General features: G+C 47.7%; 1 protein-coding gene across 1 annotated transcript in view; it reads right to left on the bottom strand.

Annotated features, from left to right (window-relative positions):
• Positions 1-14,682, bottom strand: part of LOC115097632 (fibrillin-2-like) — a 421,199-nt gene that overhangs the window by 228,997 nt on the left and 177,520 nt on the right. Inside the window, 2 exon segments of the mRNA XM_029613571.1 lie at positions 8,368-8,421; positions 8,569-8,844. Coding sequence (XP_029469431.1) covers positions 8,368-8,421; positions 8,569-8,844 — 330 coding nt within the window.

Raw genomic sequence — 14,682 nt, 5'->3', positions numbered from 1 at the left:
TGGAGCGAGGCCTGAGCTTTTATACGCTGAAGAGTCTGACGTCAGCATCCGGGTCCATGGCCAGGATCCCGCCATGGGCCCTTTAAAAGAACTAGTGATGCACGCGCGCCACACGGAGAGGCCCGACGAACAGGGACAACTTGGCTGGCAACACTGGGTAGCGTGGCAGGGCCGGAGGCACTGGAGGGAACCAGAGATCGGAGCTGGCGGTCCACTGCCGCCAGTGAAAAGGAGCCAGGAGCTGGAGTCCATCTGAAAAGGTGAGAGGGCCGAACCACGGGGCTGCCGCGGGCGGCCGCGTAACAGTGAGAAGCAGAAGTCACTAGGGGAGGGGAAAGCAGCAGGGGTTTGAGAAGAAGAGCAGCAGAGGTAAGATGGGAAGGGGGATGAAAAGCAGAGAGAGGACTGGGAGGGAAAGAGCAGTAGAAGAGGATGAGAGAAGAGAAGAGTAGCAGAAGGAGGGCAGGGAGAGGGGGAGCAGCAGGAGGAGGCTGGAGAGGGGGAGAATCCGAAGTAGAACAGGGATGGAGGGCAGCAATAGATAGTTCTGTGGGAATTCTGCGCTACTGTGGCGTGGAGAATTCCAATAGAATTTTCCTCCTGCCATGAGTGGGACGGCCTCCATTCGTGGCAAAGAAGGAGCAGGCCTTCGGTGAGAGAGAGAGAGAGAGAGAGAGAGTGTGTGTGTGTGTAAGACTGGGAGCCTGAGGGGTGAGAGAAAGTATGTGTGAGGATGCGTGGGTGTGGGTGCCAGAGAGAGGGAGCCTATGTGAGGAGATTATGAAGGAGTGTGTATGTGTATGAGAGTCTGGGAGCAGGTATGTGTGAAAAAGGGATTGTGTGTATGTGAGTGTGCTTATTTGTGAGAGAGGGAACTTGTGTAAGAACATAAGAACATGCCATACTGGGTCAGACCAAGGGTCCATCAAGCTCAGCATCCTGTTTTCAACAGTGGCGAATCCAGGCCATAAGAACCTGGCAAGTACCCAAACACTAAGTCTATTCCATGCTACTGTTGCTAGTAATAGCAGTGGCTATTTTCTAAATCAACTTAATTAATAGCAGGTAATGGACTTCTCCAAGAAGTTTTCCAATCCTTTTTTAAACCCAGCTACACTAACTGCACTAACCACATCCTCTGGCAACAAATTCCAGAGTTTAATTGTGCATTGAGTGAAAAAGAACTTTCTCCGATTAGTTTTAAATGTGCCCCATGCTAACTTCATGGAGTGCCCCCTTGTCTTTCTACTATCCGAAAGAGTAAATAACTGATTCACATCTACCCATTCTACACCTCTCATGATCTTAAACACCTCTATCATATCCCCCCTCATCCGTCTCTTCTCCAAGCTGAAAAGTCCTAACCCCTTCAGTCTTTCCTCATAAGGGAGCTGTTTCATCCCCTTTATTTATTTATTTATTTATTTATATTTAAGAGTTTTTTTATACCGAAGTATAGCTAGTTGCATTCACTCCGGTTTATCATTTTGGTCGCCCTTCTCTGTACCTTCTGTTGCGCTCCTGCTTGCGGGCCTAGCCGCAAGCAGGCGCTTACCTTCACGGCAGGAGGCCGTTGATGTTTCTTTCCTTCTTTGCGGCAGGAGCCGCAGTCAGTTCTGCTCTTCACTGCGGCAGGGAGCCGCGGACTTCGGGGCCTTAATGCTGCTGGAGCCGCCGATGTCCTTTTCAGCTTCGCGGCCTGGAGGCCGCAGTCCACGGGCTCCCTTGCAGCATGACGCCGCTCCTCAGCTTGTCTTTCTGTGGTAGAGAGCCGCCTCTGGCATCGGGGCCTGCTTCTTGGCCCAGCCCTGCTCCTCCGTCTTCAGCGTCTGTGCAGGGCTGCTGTCCAGGGTCCTGCATTTCCTGTTTCCTGCTTCCTAAGGCGCGGGCCGCACCTCCTTCAGAGATTTAAAGGGCCCGCGGCCAGATATGCCCCGGGCCCCACCTGGATTCCGCCCAGGGCATCTTCTGATCCTCAGCCCTATTTAAGGGCCCAGCTTCCAGTCCGTTGCCTTCACAAGGGGTTAGTCCTCTCAAGGACTTCTCGTCTTCGCTCCTACTGGGTTTTCTGGTCTTCATGGGATCCCTCATCATTCTTCATGTTCCTGGTCTCTTCTGGATATCCCTTGTTTTCTCCTGATATTCCGTGGTCTTCCTGATGTTCCTTCCTGATGCCTCGTCTCCACTTCTGTTTCCAGACCCTTGGTTCCTCATTGCCACCTCTTCTAGCGTGCCATGTCATGTCTCATCACCTCTTGGCATGGGCCTGTCTTCTTGTTCACAGTGCAAGCCTCCAGAGGGTCATCCTCACCTGAAGCTAAGACTCATCTTGGTCCCATGTCTCATGCCTGAAGCCAAGTCTTGTCTTGGTACCCTATCCTGAATCTTGTCTCAACCCTCAGATATTCTTGTGGATGCTCTGTCCTGCCTAAGACTCTGACTGAATCTGTGCCATTACTGCATTGTCCGTGACCAGCCATGGGTGGCTATGTAGAGCTTGCCTTCGTACAGGCTTCTACTGAATCTTCGCCATGTTCCGGCTTCAACTTCCACGTATTCGTCTGGAGTCTGCCTCGCACTCAAGCATGGTCCGCCCTCTGGTGGGCTGTGTAGGGCACACTGAGTCGCAGCCTCAACCCAGTACTAGACTTTGTTCCTGAACCTTGATCCTGAGTCTTCGTGCTCATGCTTCTCGTCTTGAGTTTTCATGTCCCAAGCTTCTCATCTGTGTCTTCACGTCTCCAAGTTCCTTGTCTTGAGTCTTCATGTTCCAGAGCCTTTGTCCGCCCTTGTCTCCTGTCCGGCCTGCTGCCTTTGCCATTCCCAGCGGCAGGTCTTAAAGGGCTTGGACTAGTCAGAGGACCACTCAGATCCCAACCTTGCATGGTTGGTCTCACTCAGGCTGTGCAGGTCAGCAAGGGCCTGGCTTCCTGGGCTCAGCCCGGGCTCGGACATGTCTCGCCTGCCTCGGTACCGCCTTGGAGCCCTCTGGGGTTGTGCCGTGGCCCAAGGGCACACACTCTCCTCGGAAATGGGACTGCTCTCCTAGCGCTCCCTAACACCTTCTCCATCGCAACTATATCTTTTTTGAGATGTGGTGACCAGAATTGTACACAGTATTCAAGGTGCGGTCTTACCATGGAGCGAAACAGAGGCATGATGACATTTTACGTTTTATTATCCATTCCCTTTCTAATAATTCCCAACATTCTGTTTGCTTTTTTGACTGCCGCAGCACACTGAACCGATTTCAATGTGTTATCCACTATGACACCTAGATCTCTTTCTTGGGTGGTAGCTCCTAATATGGAACCTAACATCCTGTAACTACAGCATGGGTTATTTTTCTCTATATTCATCACCTTGCACTTATCCACATTAAATTTCATCTGCCATTTGGATGCCCAATTTTCCAGTCTCAGAAGGTCTTCCTGCAACTTATCACAATCTGCTTGTGATTTAACTACTCTGAACAATTTTGTATCATCTACAAATTTGATTACCTCACTTGTCGTATTTCTTTCCAGATCATTTATAAATATATTGAAAAGTACGGGTCCCAATACAGATCCCTGAGGCACTCCACTGTCCACTCCCTTCCACTGAGAAAATTGTCCATTTAATCCTACTCTCTGTTTCCTGTCTTTTAACCATGAAAGGACATCGCCACCTATCCCATGACTTTTTACTTTTCCTAGAAGCCTCTCTTGAGGAACTTTGTGAGGGTGCTTGCATGTTTGTGAGAGAGGGATGTGTGTGTGTATGAGAGAGAGAGAGAGGGAGAGGAGACTATGTGTAGGGGGGTGAGCGAGAGAAGGAGCCAGTGTGCAGGGGTGTGAAGAGAGAGACATAGGTAGCCTGTGTGAGGGTGTATGTGTGAGAGAGAAAGGAGTATGTGTGGGTATGTGTGCAAGAGAGAGAGAGGGAGTCTGTTTGGGGGGGTGCGAGAGAAGGTGGGGGGAGTCTGTATGAGGATGTGTTTGCATGAGAGAGCGTAGGGAGCCTATATGAGGGAGTGTGTTTGTGCAGTAGAGAAAGGGAGCCTGTGTTGTGAGAGAGAGAGAGGGATAGAAGGAGCCTGTGTGAGGGGCAGTATTGAGAGAGGGGTCAAACTCTGGGAGTGGAGATAGAATGGGAGGGATTGAACCTAGAGGGGCAGGGGAGAGATAGTCTGAGATGGAGGAGTTGGGGCCTGAGATTGCAAAATGAAAGGAGACTGGCCAGTGGATTAGGGAGAGAGGGTGGAAGGGACACTCTTACAGTGCACTTCTAGGGAAATTCTGTTCAAAATAATTAAAACTCTGCACCTTTACTAATAACTCTTTCTATATTACATTTTAAATTAATTACTAAAAGAACTGTTATGTATATTGTGTTATTTTGACCAATATAAAGTATGCTGAATTTTAAGTTTTTGTATGCAGAATTTTACACTTTTTTGCGCAGAATTCCCCCAGGAGTAAATAGAAGGTGGCCAGGGAGAGGGAGAGCACCAGAGTTGCAGTATAAAGGTAACCAGAAAGGTAGGAGGAGTGGACCTTTCAGCTTCATCTGCCACAGGCTCACTAATGACCCTTCCAAGGATATATTTAGTTTCATTCTGTCCTTCCATAAAACATTCGAAGCAGACGGATTTTCAGATCAGGATTTGGCACAGCGAGGGATATCTCTCTTGTTATCCGGTTATATCACGCTACCAGTGCCTCATCACAGCCAAGGCCTACAGAGCACTGCACAACTAGTGCTACACCACACCACCATGCATTAGCCAATGAAGCACACACTGCATGGATACCATTGAAAAGGTGAATTACTTCTTACCTGATAATTTCCTTTCCTTTAGGATAGGCAGGCCAGTCCACACAAGTGGGTTATGCAATCCTGCCAGCAGATGGAGACAGAGATCAATGACTTGCCGATGTCACTCATATATAAAGCTCTGCACTGACAGCCTGCCAGTATTCCTGGGAAAGCCAACTGTGGCCAACTAAACATTTCATGAACCCTAAGCTTTTTTTTTTTTTTTTTTTTTTACTTCCAGAAGACCAAAGCCCTGGGCTCAAGAAAGAAATTAATTAACAGCAGCAAAAAAAGAAAAACATTCATCACTTACCCAGATTTCCATTGATCTGGAATCTTTATCAGTTTCCGAATATCTACTTCTGAATATAACAGTATGAGTAGCTGCAGCCTCGGGCATGAGTGTGGACTTGCCTGCCTATCCTAAAGGAAAGAAAATTATCAGGTCAAGAAGTAATTTCATCTTCCTTTTCATCTGGGCAGGCCAGTCCACACGTGGGATGTACCAAAGCTACTCCCCAGAGGGGTAGGAGGCTGTCCATACTACCATCAGGACTGCCTGAGGAAAAGACACATCCTCCTGTGCCTGAACATTGGCCGCCACTTCAATGTGAGCTGCCGATAATTTGTCTATTTCGAGAGAAACCTGTTGTCTCTGTGTTCCCCCTTGATGATTTATGCATGCTACCGCAGTGGTGCTGTCCAACATGACCTTCACTGCTCTTCCGCTTATCCGGTCTGCAAATCTTACCAATGCCAATTGAATGGATCGAGCCTCCAGTCGATTGATGGACCATGACATCTCTTCGGAAGACCACTGCCCTTGTGCCTCCAAGCTCCTGGCAGTGGGCTCCCTAACTTTGGAGACTCGCATACGTTGTGACTACTAACCAATCAGGAATCTCCAAGCATGCTCCCTTGGCAAGATAATCCCTTTTCAACCACCATAGCATCTTTTGCTTCACCACTGCCAGAAGGGATAGTTTCATCATGTAATCCTGAGACTGAGAATTCCATCAAGTCAGCAACGCCCTCTGAGAGGGCCACATGTGCAATCTTGCCCATGGAACAACTTCCAGAGTCGTCACCATGGATCCCAATGTCTGCAGGTAATCCCAAAGTGGAGGACAAACCTTCGTCCTTAAGGCCCGAATCTGGCCCCACAGCTTCTGGATACAGTGCTCTGGCAGGAACACTTTGCCCTGAGTGGTCTCGGATCTGACTCCTAAATACTCCAGAGTCAGAGGTGGTTGAAGATTGCTTTTGGTGAAATTTACAACCCAACCTAGGTCCTGTAGCAGTTGAACCACCCCACAAAGGATGATCTGCCTTTTCTCTGCCGACTTGGCTCTGACCAACCAGTTGCTAGATAGGGGTGGACCAAGATGCCTTCCTTGCGCAAGGCTGCTGTCACCACCACCACCATTACCTTGGAAAAGGTTCTTGGTGCCATAGCGAACCCGAACAGCAATGCTTGAAACTGGTAATGCTGACCGAGTAACGCAAAGCTCAGAAAGCGCTGATGATCCTCCCGTAAAGGTATATGTAAAAACTTTTCTGTCAGATCAAGAGATGTGAGAAACTCTCCCTGCTGTACTGCTAAAATCACTGAACGCAAAGTTTCCATTCTGAAGTGGGTCACCCGCAAGAATTTGTTGACTCTCTTGAAGTCCAAAATGGGATGAAAAGTACACTCCTTTTTGGATACTACAAAATAAATGGAATAACTCCCCATACATTACAGCTTTTAGTTTGTGAAACAGCTGTAGAGTGGCTTGTACAGCAGCTTTCTTTTCTTGTGAGTTGCATGAGAAACCATAAAAAGAGTTTGAAGAAAACTGATGAAACTCCAGGGCGTAGCCATATTTCACCACATTCAGGACACACTGGTTTGAGGTAATATGGGTCCATCTTTTAAAAAACTGAGACAGATGTCCGGAATTGGAGAATGGACCCCCAAAGCCTCATTGCAAGGAATGGGAAGCTCCAGAATCAGTTTCCATCCTTTCCAATTTTCTCAAACAAAATGACCGAGACCTCCCAAAGTATTGAGACTTCTGCATTCCAGAGTCTCTGGAGGAGTGAAAATAATGAGAATTCCAATACCGACCTCTGGAGAATGAAGAATGCGATGTTGACGCCTTATGCTCTGGCAAGCATGGAATCTTGGATTCTCTCCATTGATTCATCATTTTTTCCAACTATTCCCCAAACAAAAGATGACCCCCCCCTGTAAGGCAACTTAGTCAAGTTTGCCTTAAAGGTAATGCCCGCTGACCAATTATGCAACCACAGGAGGTGTCTAGCTGCTATCACAGATGGTGCACACCAAATCATAGTTTGCATCTGCCAAAAAAGCTATTCCTGGCTCTAAATAAGGACCATCTTCACCCAATATCTCCTGGGCATCCTGGGTCAAACATAAACTCACTTGTGCTACCATGCAGCAGCAAGCAAAGACCTGAAAATTCATGGTCATCGCCTCATAGGCTTACTTCAGGATAGCTTCAATCTTTCTATCCTGAGCATCCTTCAACATCGCTCCTCCTTCCACAGGAAAGAAACAGGATGCCTTTCATAAACTGACCATAATGGGGTCTTTTTCTGCAACTTCGTCAGCTCTGGCTCAACTGCCTCCATTCCTAGAGCCTTTAGTGTGTGAGACAACAAGCCAGGCAACTCATCACACTCGAATAAATGCAACACCCTGTCTGGCAGTATCTCACCTTCTTCCAAAATTACCTCCACAGAGTCATCTGGAGAAGAAGCAGAGACTTGACTCCACACGCAGCTGCAGAAAAAAAAATGGCACCCACCCTTATGTGATCAGCTGAACGTTTGCTGGTGACTGCACACGCTGAAAAATGATGGTGCAGTGCTTACAAAAAGGAAATGGCTCAAAAAATCTCCCATTGTTGAGGCATATCATTGATGCTAGCGGTCTAGTAGGTGCCTACAATCTTAATTAAAGCTCTGTAAGAGAAAAAGCTTCCTACCTCAGATAGAAGCAAATTCTTGAGACTGCTGAGAGAAGGGGCTAAAAGTCTTCACCAATGAGCTTATACAAACCAGCTCAAGGACCATCTACTCAACTGAGGGAGGGCGACATACTATCACCTCAGAGCCGTCCATCTGTCCCATACCTGACAGGCCTACCTATGTCCACAGAAGTCATGCTTGTCCGCCATCTGCTGGAGATGGAGAATAGTGGCAGGCTGATGAGCTATTTATATGAGTGATGTCAGCGAGTCAGTGATCTCTGTCCCCATCTGCTGGCAGGATTGCATAACCCACTTGAGTACAGTGGCCTGCCAAGATGAAAAGGAAGGCACCAGTTACCTTCTTTGGTTCACTTTGGCCTCTGCAGAATACAGAACATTAAAAACACTTGTTTGGCGTTTAGAGTAATTGAAAGAAGCCAACTGTACATACATACAGAGCAAGAATCCTCAGCCCCACTCTCCACCTTTCTTCCTAGTAAATTCGCATTTACAAATTAGCCTTGCTAATGAGCAATGTGGGAACCCAGAGCCTTGAGGGGACTGGGCCTGGTGAGGGGCTTCTTACCTCTGCCGTCTGCGGTGATCCCAATGCCACTGCTGCAAAGTGCTTGGAATTCGGCTGAAAACAAAGCAGAAAACACACACTGAGGACCTACGACACAGGCGGCAGTGGTGGCCCTGCAACATTCGGTACCACAAGGTCAATCACAGTATTGCTCTCTCTCCACCAGGATGCTTATCATCCCACCCATACGATGCCTCTCACCTGAGGTTTTGGCTGGGCAGGGCTGGCAGGGTTCTCCGAAGCCGTGATCGGGGTTGGCACAGCAGCACTCAGATTTGGTGACGGCACCCAGGAAGGGCCGGGCGCACGCCCCCTTTTTGATGGCGTCGTAGCAGGTACTGCGCATGTGCGTGTCAACGCAGACACGCCCGTCGATGCCGATCGTGAGGCCGCCCAGGCACTCGCAGCGGAAGGAGCCCTCCGTATTCACGCAGCGTCCGTTCATGCACATCCCCGGGGTCTGGCACTCATCGATGTCTGCCGGAAAGGAAACAGCAGCCATTACCATAGCAGGCAGAGAGAGAGTGGTTGTTAGAGAAAGTTTGTGTTTTTTACAAATGAGGCTAAGATTTGTAAGAAAGTGGCTACAGAGTAGATTAAATGAGGAGTGGCTGAGTGCTTTGTGGCTTACATTTAATGCAAAGAAATGTAGAGTTATCCATTTGGGCTACCGCAAACCAAGGGAACAGTAAACAAAGTGGGACGGCAGTTACTACGGATGTACACTAAGGGGTAGATTTTAAAAGCCCTGCGTGCGTAAATCCTACCAGATCTACGCGCGCAGGGCACTTGCTCGCCGGCGGCCTATTTTGCATAGGCCGCCGGCGCGCATAAATCCCGGGGCTTGCTAAAATGAGTGGTCTGGGGGGGGCATATCTGCGGTTTCGGGGGGCGTGTCCGCGGTCCGGGGCGGTCCAGGGGCATGGCTGAGCGCCCCGACACAGCGGCCTGTGTGAGGGCCTGGCCAGCCGGCAGGCGTAACTCCATCAAACAGGGTGGGGGGGGGGGGGGGGGGGACAAAAACAAAATTCCCAGAGGCAGAGTCTACCTTCTCTCTGTGCCTGAAATGGAAGCAATGATTAAGAATATTAAGGAAAATCTGGACTGAGGTTTTATCTGCCCTTCGTCACCTGCTGGGGCTGTGTTCTTTTTTGTTGGAAAGAAAGATGGATCCCTGTACCCCTGTATAGATTACTGGTGCCTTAATTCCATTACTAAAAGAATCACTATCAAATCTCTTTGCTCTCTGAGCTCTGTTACAATTTGCAGCTCATGGGGCAACCCTACAAGCCACCTCACATACCCCCGATGTTATGAATCCTCCTGTAGCTGGGCTACGGGAGGCTTCTCACCTCTTTCCTGGGGCCGTTCCGAAGCCGGGGTCTCGCCTACGAACTATCCAGGATTTGCTCCAGGGCCTGGGAGGCCTTCAATGTCCTTGGGACCTGCCTGAGGCTTGGTTGGGTCTGCATGGACTTCCTGGTTTGGGCCACGCCCTTCTCCCTAGGGGCCAGCCCGCAGCACTTCTCCTCAGTTATAGGGCCAGCTAGGTGTGGCCCATCCAAACTCCTCCCAGGGAGTTGCCTGTCTTCAGCCCTATAAAAGGACTTCTCCAGTCAGCTTTGGCTTTGCAATGAGCCAGTCGTCTGAGGAGCTTCTCCTTCCTCTTGGTTCCTGTTTCCGGTCACTGGAGCCTCTGCCAGTTGGATTCCTTTCCTGAGCCTGATGTCCTCCGTCTCTGACCTCCTGATGTTCCAGAAGGCCTGACGTCCTTGATGGCTAGAGGTCGTTATGTACCTGATCTTCCTGATGTCTGTTCCTGCAATGTTCCAGCTCTCCTAGTCCTCCAGGTGGCCACCCCGAGGGTAAATCCGTTCCGTCGGTTCCTGTTTCCGGTCACTGGAGCCCCTGTCAGCTGGATTCCTTTCTTGAACCTGCCCCACTCCCGCATGGTCCGTGACCAGCCTTCTTAGGCTGTGTAGGGCGCGTAGAGGACAGGGTGGTCCGTGACCAGCCCATTGGGTCTGCCCTGAGTAGTGGGCTGTGTAGTGCACCCTGAGGAACAGTGCCCACTTGTCTTCGTCTAAGTCTTCCAAGTCCTTTTCATCTCGTCTGGATTTCCCAAGGTCCGTAAGAGTCATCCTTGCCTCGGACATTTCTGTTGCCCTGAGACTCCACCTACTCTAGTCTCAGATGCCTTCTATGACTGGAGCTTCCATCTGCTCGCCTTTCTGGATGTCAATGCCTTGTGTTCTTCTCCTGAGTCCTGAAGCCTTCATCTCAGCCTTCAAGCTTCAGCCCTTGTCCGCCCTCATCTCTTGTCCGGCCTGCCGCCTGTGCTGCTCCCTGCAGCAGGTCCGAAAGGGCTGGCAGTAGTCGGAGGACCACTCAGAGACCAACCTTGCATCCAGGCATGCAGGTCAGCAGGGGCCTGGTCACCTCCAACCCTAGACCAGGTCCGTCTTACCGCAAGGGGCACACATCTCAACCCTAGCGCTCCCAACCACCGTAGCTCAATAGATTGCGAAGGCCTCCGAGCTTTCCCATGCTCAAGGCCGCCCTTTCTGTAACACCTGACTCCACAAATAGCTGGGCCTTTCTCCTGAAGCCAGATGCCACTGAGCTCCTCACAGCGGCAGGACACTGCCACGATGGCTTCCCCCAGCTGTCCCTCCTTAGGTGCGCACAAGCCCAACACTGCCCCCTTTAAGTGCCCATGATGGGAAAAGGCCATGGTACCTATTGATGACCTCACTGGCTTAATCCTACTTAAGGACTTGCCAGAGGTTTTTGCTTTGCCTCAGCAACAGATCTCCTGGTACCTTTGTGTGTCCCGATGCATGCTGCTAGTTTGTCTTGCCTCTTGTCTTTCTGTGTCCTGTTCCTCACCTTGCTTGTGCCTTTGTCTGTATCTAGTCTCTCTTTTCTCAGCCTGGCTTCCTGGATCCTGACCCTGGCTTGGGCTCCGATCCTCCTTGACTGTTGTACGGACCTGACTCCCTGCTTTGGATCTGACTGTGCCTCATCTGCTGCCTGCCCAGACCACAACTGCTGTTTGCCGCCTGCCTCATCCTCCACCTGGACTTGGGCTCTTGCTTCTGGATAAGCCCTAGGGACACATCTGCTGGCCGCCAGAACCCAAGGGTGAGGCGGCTGGTATAGGCGAAGCTCCAGCCGGTCCTGTCCAAGTGCTTCTCTGCCAGCTGTCGGTGCTTGCTAGGCATGATAATCACACCACAGCATTAAGGGTCCACTACCCGAGAGCATTAGATAGGCACTGACTGTACAAGCAAGACTTAAATCACAGTGCAAGCAGAAAAAGCAAACTCCATAAATGTTCTAAGGAGTAACTGCCTCAGTGCAAGCAGGGGATCACACTGGAGCCAGTGGTAGCATTAGAGAATGATGCTTGTTTGTAGGCAATCATACACCGCCTTATAAATTGAATTTAGTAAAAATGTTTTAAAAAATGACACCTGAAATGTAATCTAAAAACTAGAAAGCTGAATGTAATCTAAAAACTAGAAAGCTGAATGTTACCATGAGATATATACCATGAGGTATATACCAATTATTGTATTTTAATTTTATTTAATTTTATCTTTAATTTTTAACTCTATTTATTTTATTTTTCATTTTACAATGTAAACCGTTTTGACAAAAAAACCTTGTTTTGAAAAACGGTATATAAATACTTTTAAATAAATAAATAAATAAATACCCAATAGCAGCTGTCTGTGAAGTACCCATCAGTGTATTTTATCTTCAAAACAATGCTACCTTCTATCAGCAAAATTTCCACTTCAAAAACCAGGGTCCTCCTCACGCCATACTGTCTCTTGCCAGCTGATTGGCCTCCAAGCCCTCAATGGAACATAAGAAAATGCCATACTGGGTCAGACCAAGGGTCCATCAAGCCCAGCATCCTGTTTCCAACAGTGGCCAATCCAGGCCATAAGAACCTGGCAAGTACCCAAAAACTAAGTCTATTCCATGTAACCATTACTAATGGCAGTGGCTATTCTCTAAGTGAACTTAATAGCAGGTAATGGACTTCTCCTCCAAGAACTTATCCAATCCTGTTTTAAACACAGCTACACTAACTGCACTAACCACATTCTCTGGCAATAAATTCCAGAGTTTAATTGTGCGTTGAGTACAAAAGAACTTTCTCCGATTAGTTTTAAATGTGCCACATGCTAACTTCATGGAGTGCCCCCTAGTCTTTCTACTATCCGAAAGAGTAAATAGCCGATTCACATCTACCCATTCTAGACCTCTCATGATTTTAAACACCTCTATCATATCCCCCCTCAGTCGTCTCTTCTCCAAGCTGAAAAGTCCTAACCTCTTTAGTCTTTCCTCATAGGGGAGTTGTTCCATTCCCCTTATCATTTTGGTAGCCCTTCTCTGTACCTTCTCCATCGCAATTATATCTTTTTTGAGATGCGGCGACCAGAATTGTACACAGTATTCAAGGTGCGGTCTCACCATGGAGCGATACAGAGGCATTATGACATTTTCCGTTTTATTCACCATTCCTTTTCTAATAATTCCCAACATTCTGTTTGCTTTTTTGACTGCCACAGCACACTGCACCGACGATTTCAATGTGTTATCCACTATGACACCTAGATCTCTTTCTTGGGTTGTAGCACCTAATATGGAACCCAACATTTGGTAATTATAGCATGGGTTATTTTTCCCTATATGCATCACCTTGCACTTATCCACATTAAATTTCATCTGCCATTTGGATGCCCAATTTTCCAGTCTCACAAGGTCTTCCTGCAATTTATCACAATCTGCTTGTGATTTAACTACTCTGAACAATTTTGTGTCATCTGCAAATTTGATTATCTCACTCGTCGTATTTCTTTCCAGATCATTTATAAATATATTGAACAGTAAGGGTCCCAATACAGATCCCTGAGGCACTCCACTGTCCACTCCCTTCCACTGAGAAAATTGCCCATTTAATCCTACTCTCTGTTTTCTGTCTTTTAGCCAGTTTGCAATCCACGAAAGGACATCGCCACCTATCCCATGACTTTTTACTTTTCCTAGAAGCCTCTCATGAGGAACTTTGTCAAATGCCTTCGGAAAATCCAAGTACACTACATCTACCGGTTCACCTTTATCCACATGTTTATTAACTCCTTCAAAAAAGTGAAGCAGATTTGTGAGGCAAGACTTGCCCTGGGTAAAGCCATGCTGACTTTGTTCCATTAAACCATGTCTTTCTATATGTTCTGTGATTTTGATGTTTAGAACACTTTCCACTATTTTTCCTGGCACTGAAGTCAGGCTAACCAGTCTGTAGTTTCCCGGATCGCCCCTGGAGCCCTTTTTAAATATTGGGGTTACATTTGCTATCCTCCAGTCTTCAGGTACAATGGATGATTTTAATGATAAGTTACAAATTTTTACTAATAGGTCTGAAATTTCATTTTTTAGTTCCTTCAGAACTCTGGGGTGTATACCATCCGGTCCAAGTGATTTACTACTCTTCAGTTTGTCAATCAGGCCTACCACATCTTCCAGGTTCACCGTGATTTGATTCAGTCCATCTGAATCATTACCCATGAAAACCTTCTCCATTACGGGTACCTCCCCAACATCCTCTTCAGTAAACACTGAAGCAAAGAAATCATTTAATCTTTCCGCGATGGCCTTATCTTCTCTAAGTGCCCCTTTAACCCCTCGATCATCTAACGGTCCAACTGACTCCCTCACAGGCTTTCTGCTTCGGATATATTTAAAAAAGTTTTTACTGTGAGTTTTTGCCTCTACAGCCAACTTCTTTTCAAATTCTCTCTTAGCCTGTCTTATCAATGTCTTACATTTAATTTGCCAATGTTTATGCTTTATCCTATTTTCTTCTGTTGGATCCTTCTTCCAATTTTTGAATGAAAATCTTTTGGCTAAAATAGCTTCTTTCACCTCCCCTTTTAACCATGCTGGTAATCGTTTTGCCTTCTTTCCACCTTTCTTAATGTGTGGAATACATCTGGACTGTGCTTCTAGAATGGTATTTTTTAACAATGACCACGCCTCTTGGACATTTTTTACTTTTGTAGCTGCTCCTTTCAGTTTTTTTCTAACAATTTTTCTCATTTTATCAAAGTTTCCCTTTTGAAAGTTTAGCACGAGAGCCGTGGATTTGCTAACTGTCCCCTTCCAGTCATTAATTCAAATTTGATCATATTATGATCACTATTGCCAAGCGGCCCCACCACCGTTACCTCTCTCACCAAGTCCTGTGCTCCACTGAGAATTAGATCTAAAATTGCTCCCTCTCTCGTCGATTCCTGA

The sequence above is a fragment of the Rhinatrema bivittatum genome, chromosome 8, assembly GCF_901001135.1.
Source record: "Rhinatrema bivittatum chromosome 8, aRhiBiv1.1, whole genome shotgun sequence".
In the NCBI taxonomy this organism is placed as follows: Eukaryota; Metazoa; Chordata; class Amphibia; order Gymnophiona; family Rhinatrematidae; genus Rhinatrema; species Rhinatrema bivittatum.
The sequence above is the reverse complement of the archived record's forward strand: the minus strand, read 5'-3'. Positions and strand labels throughout refer to the sequence as shown.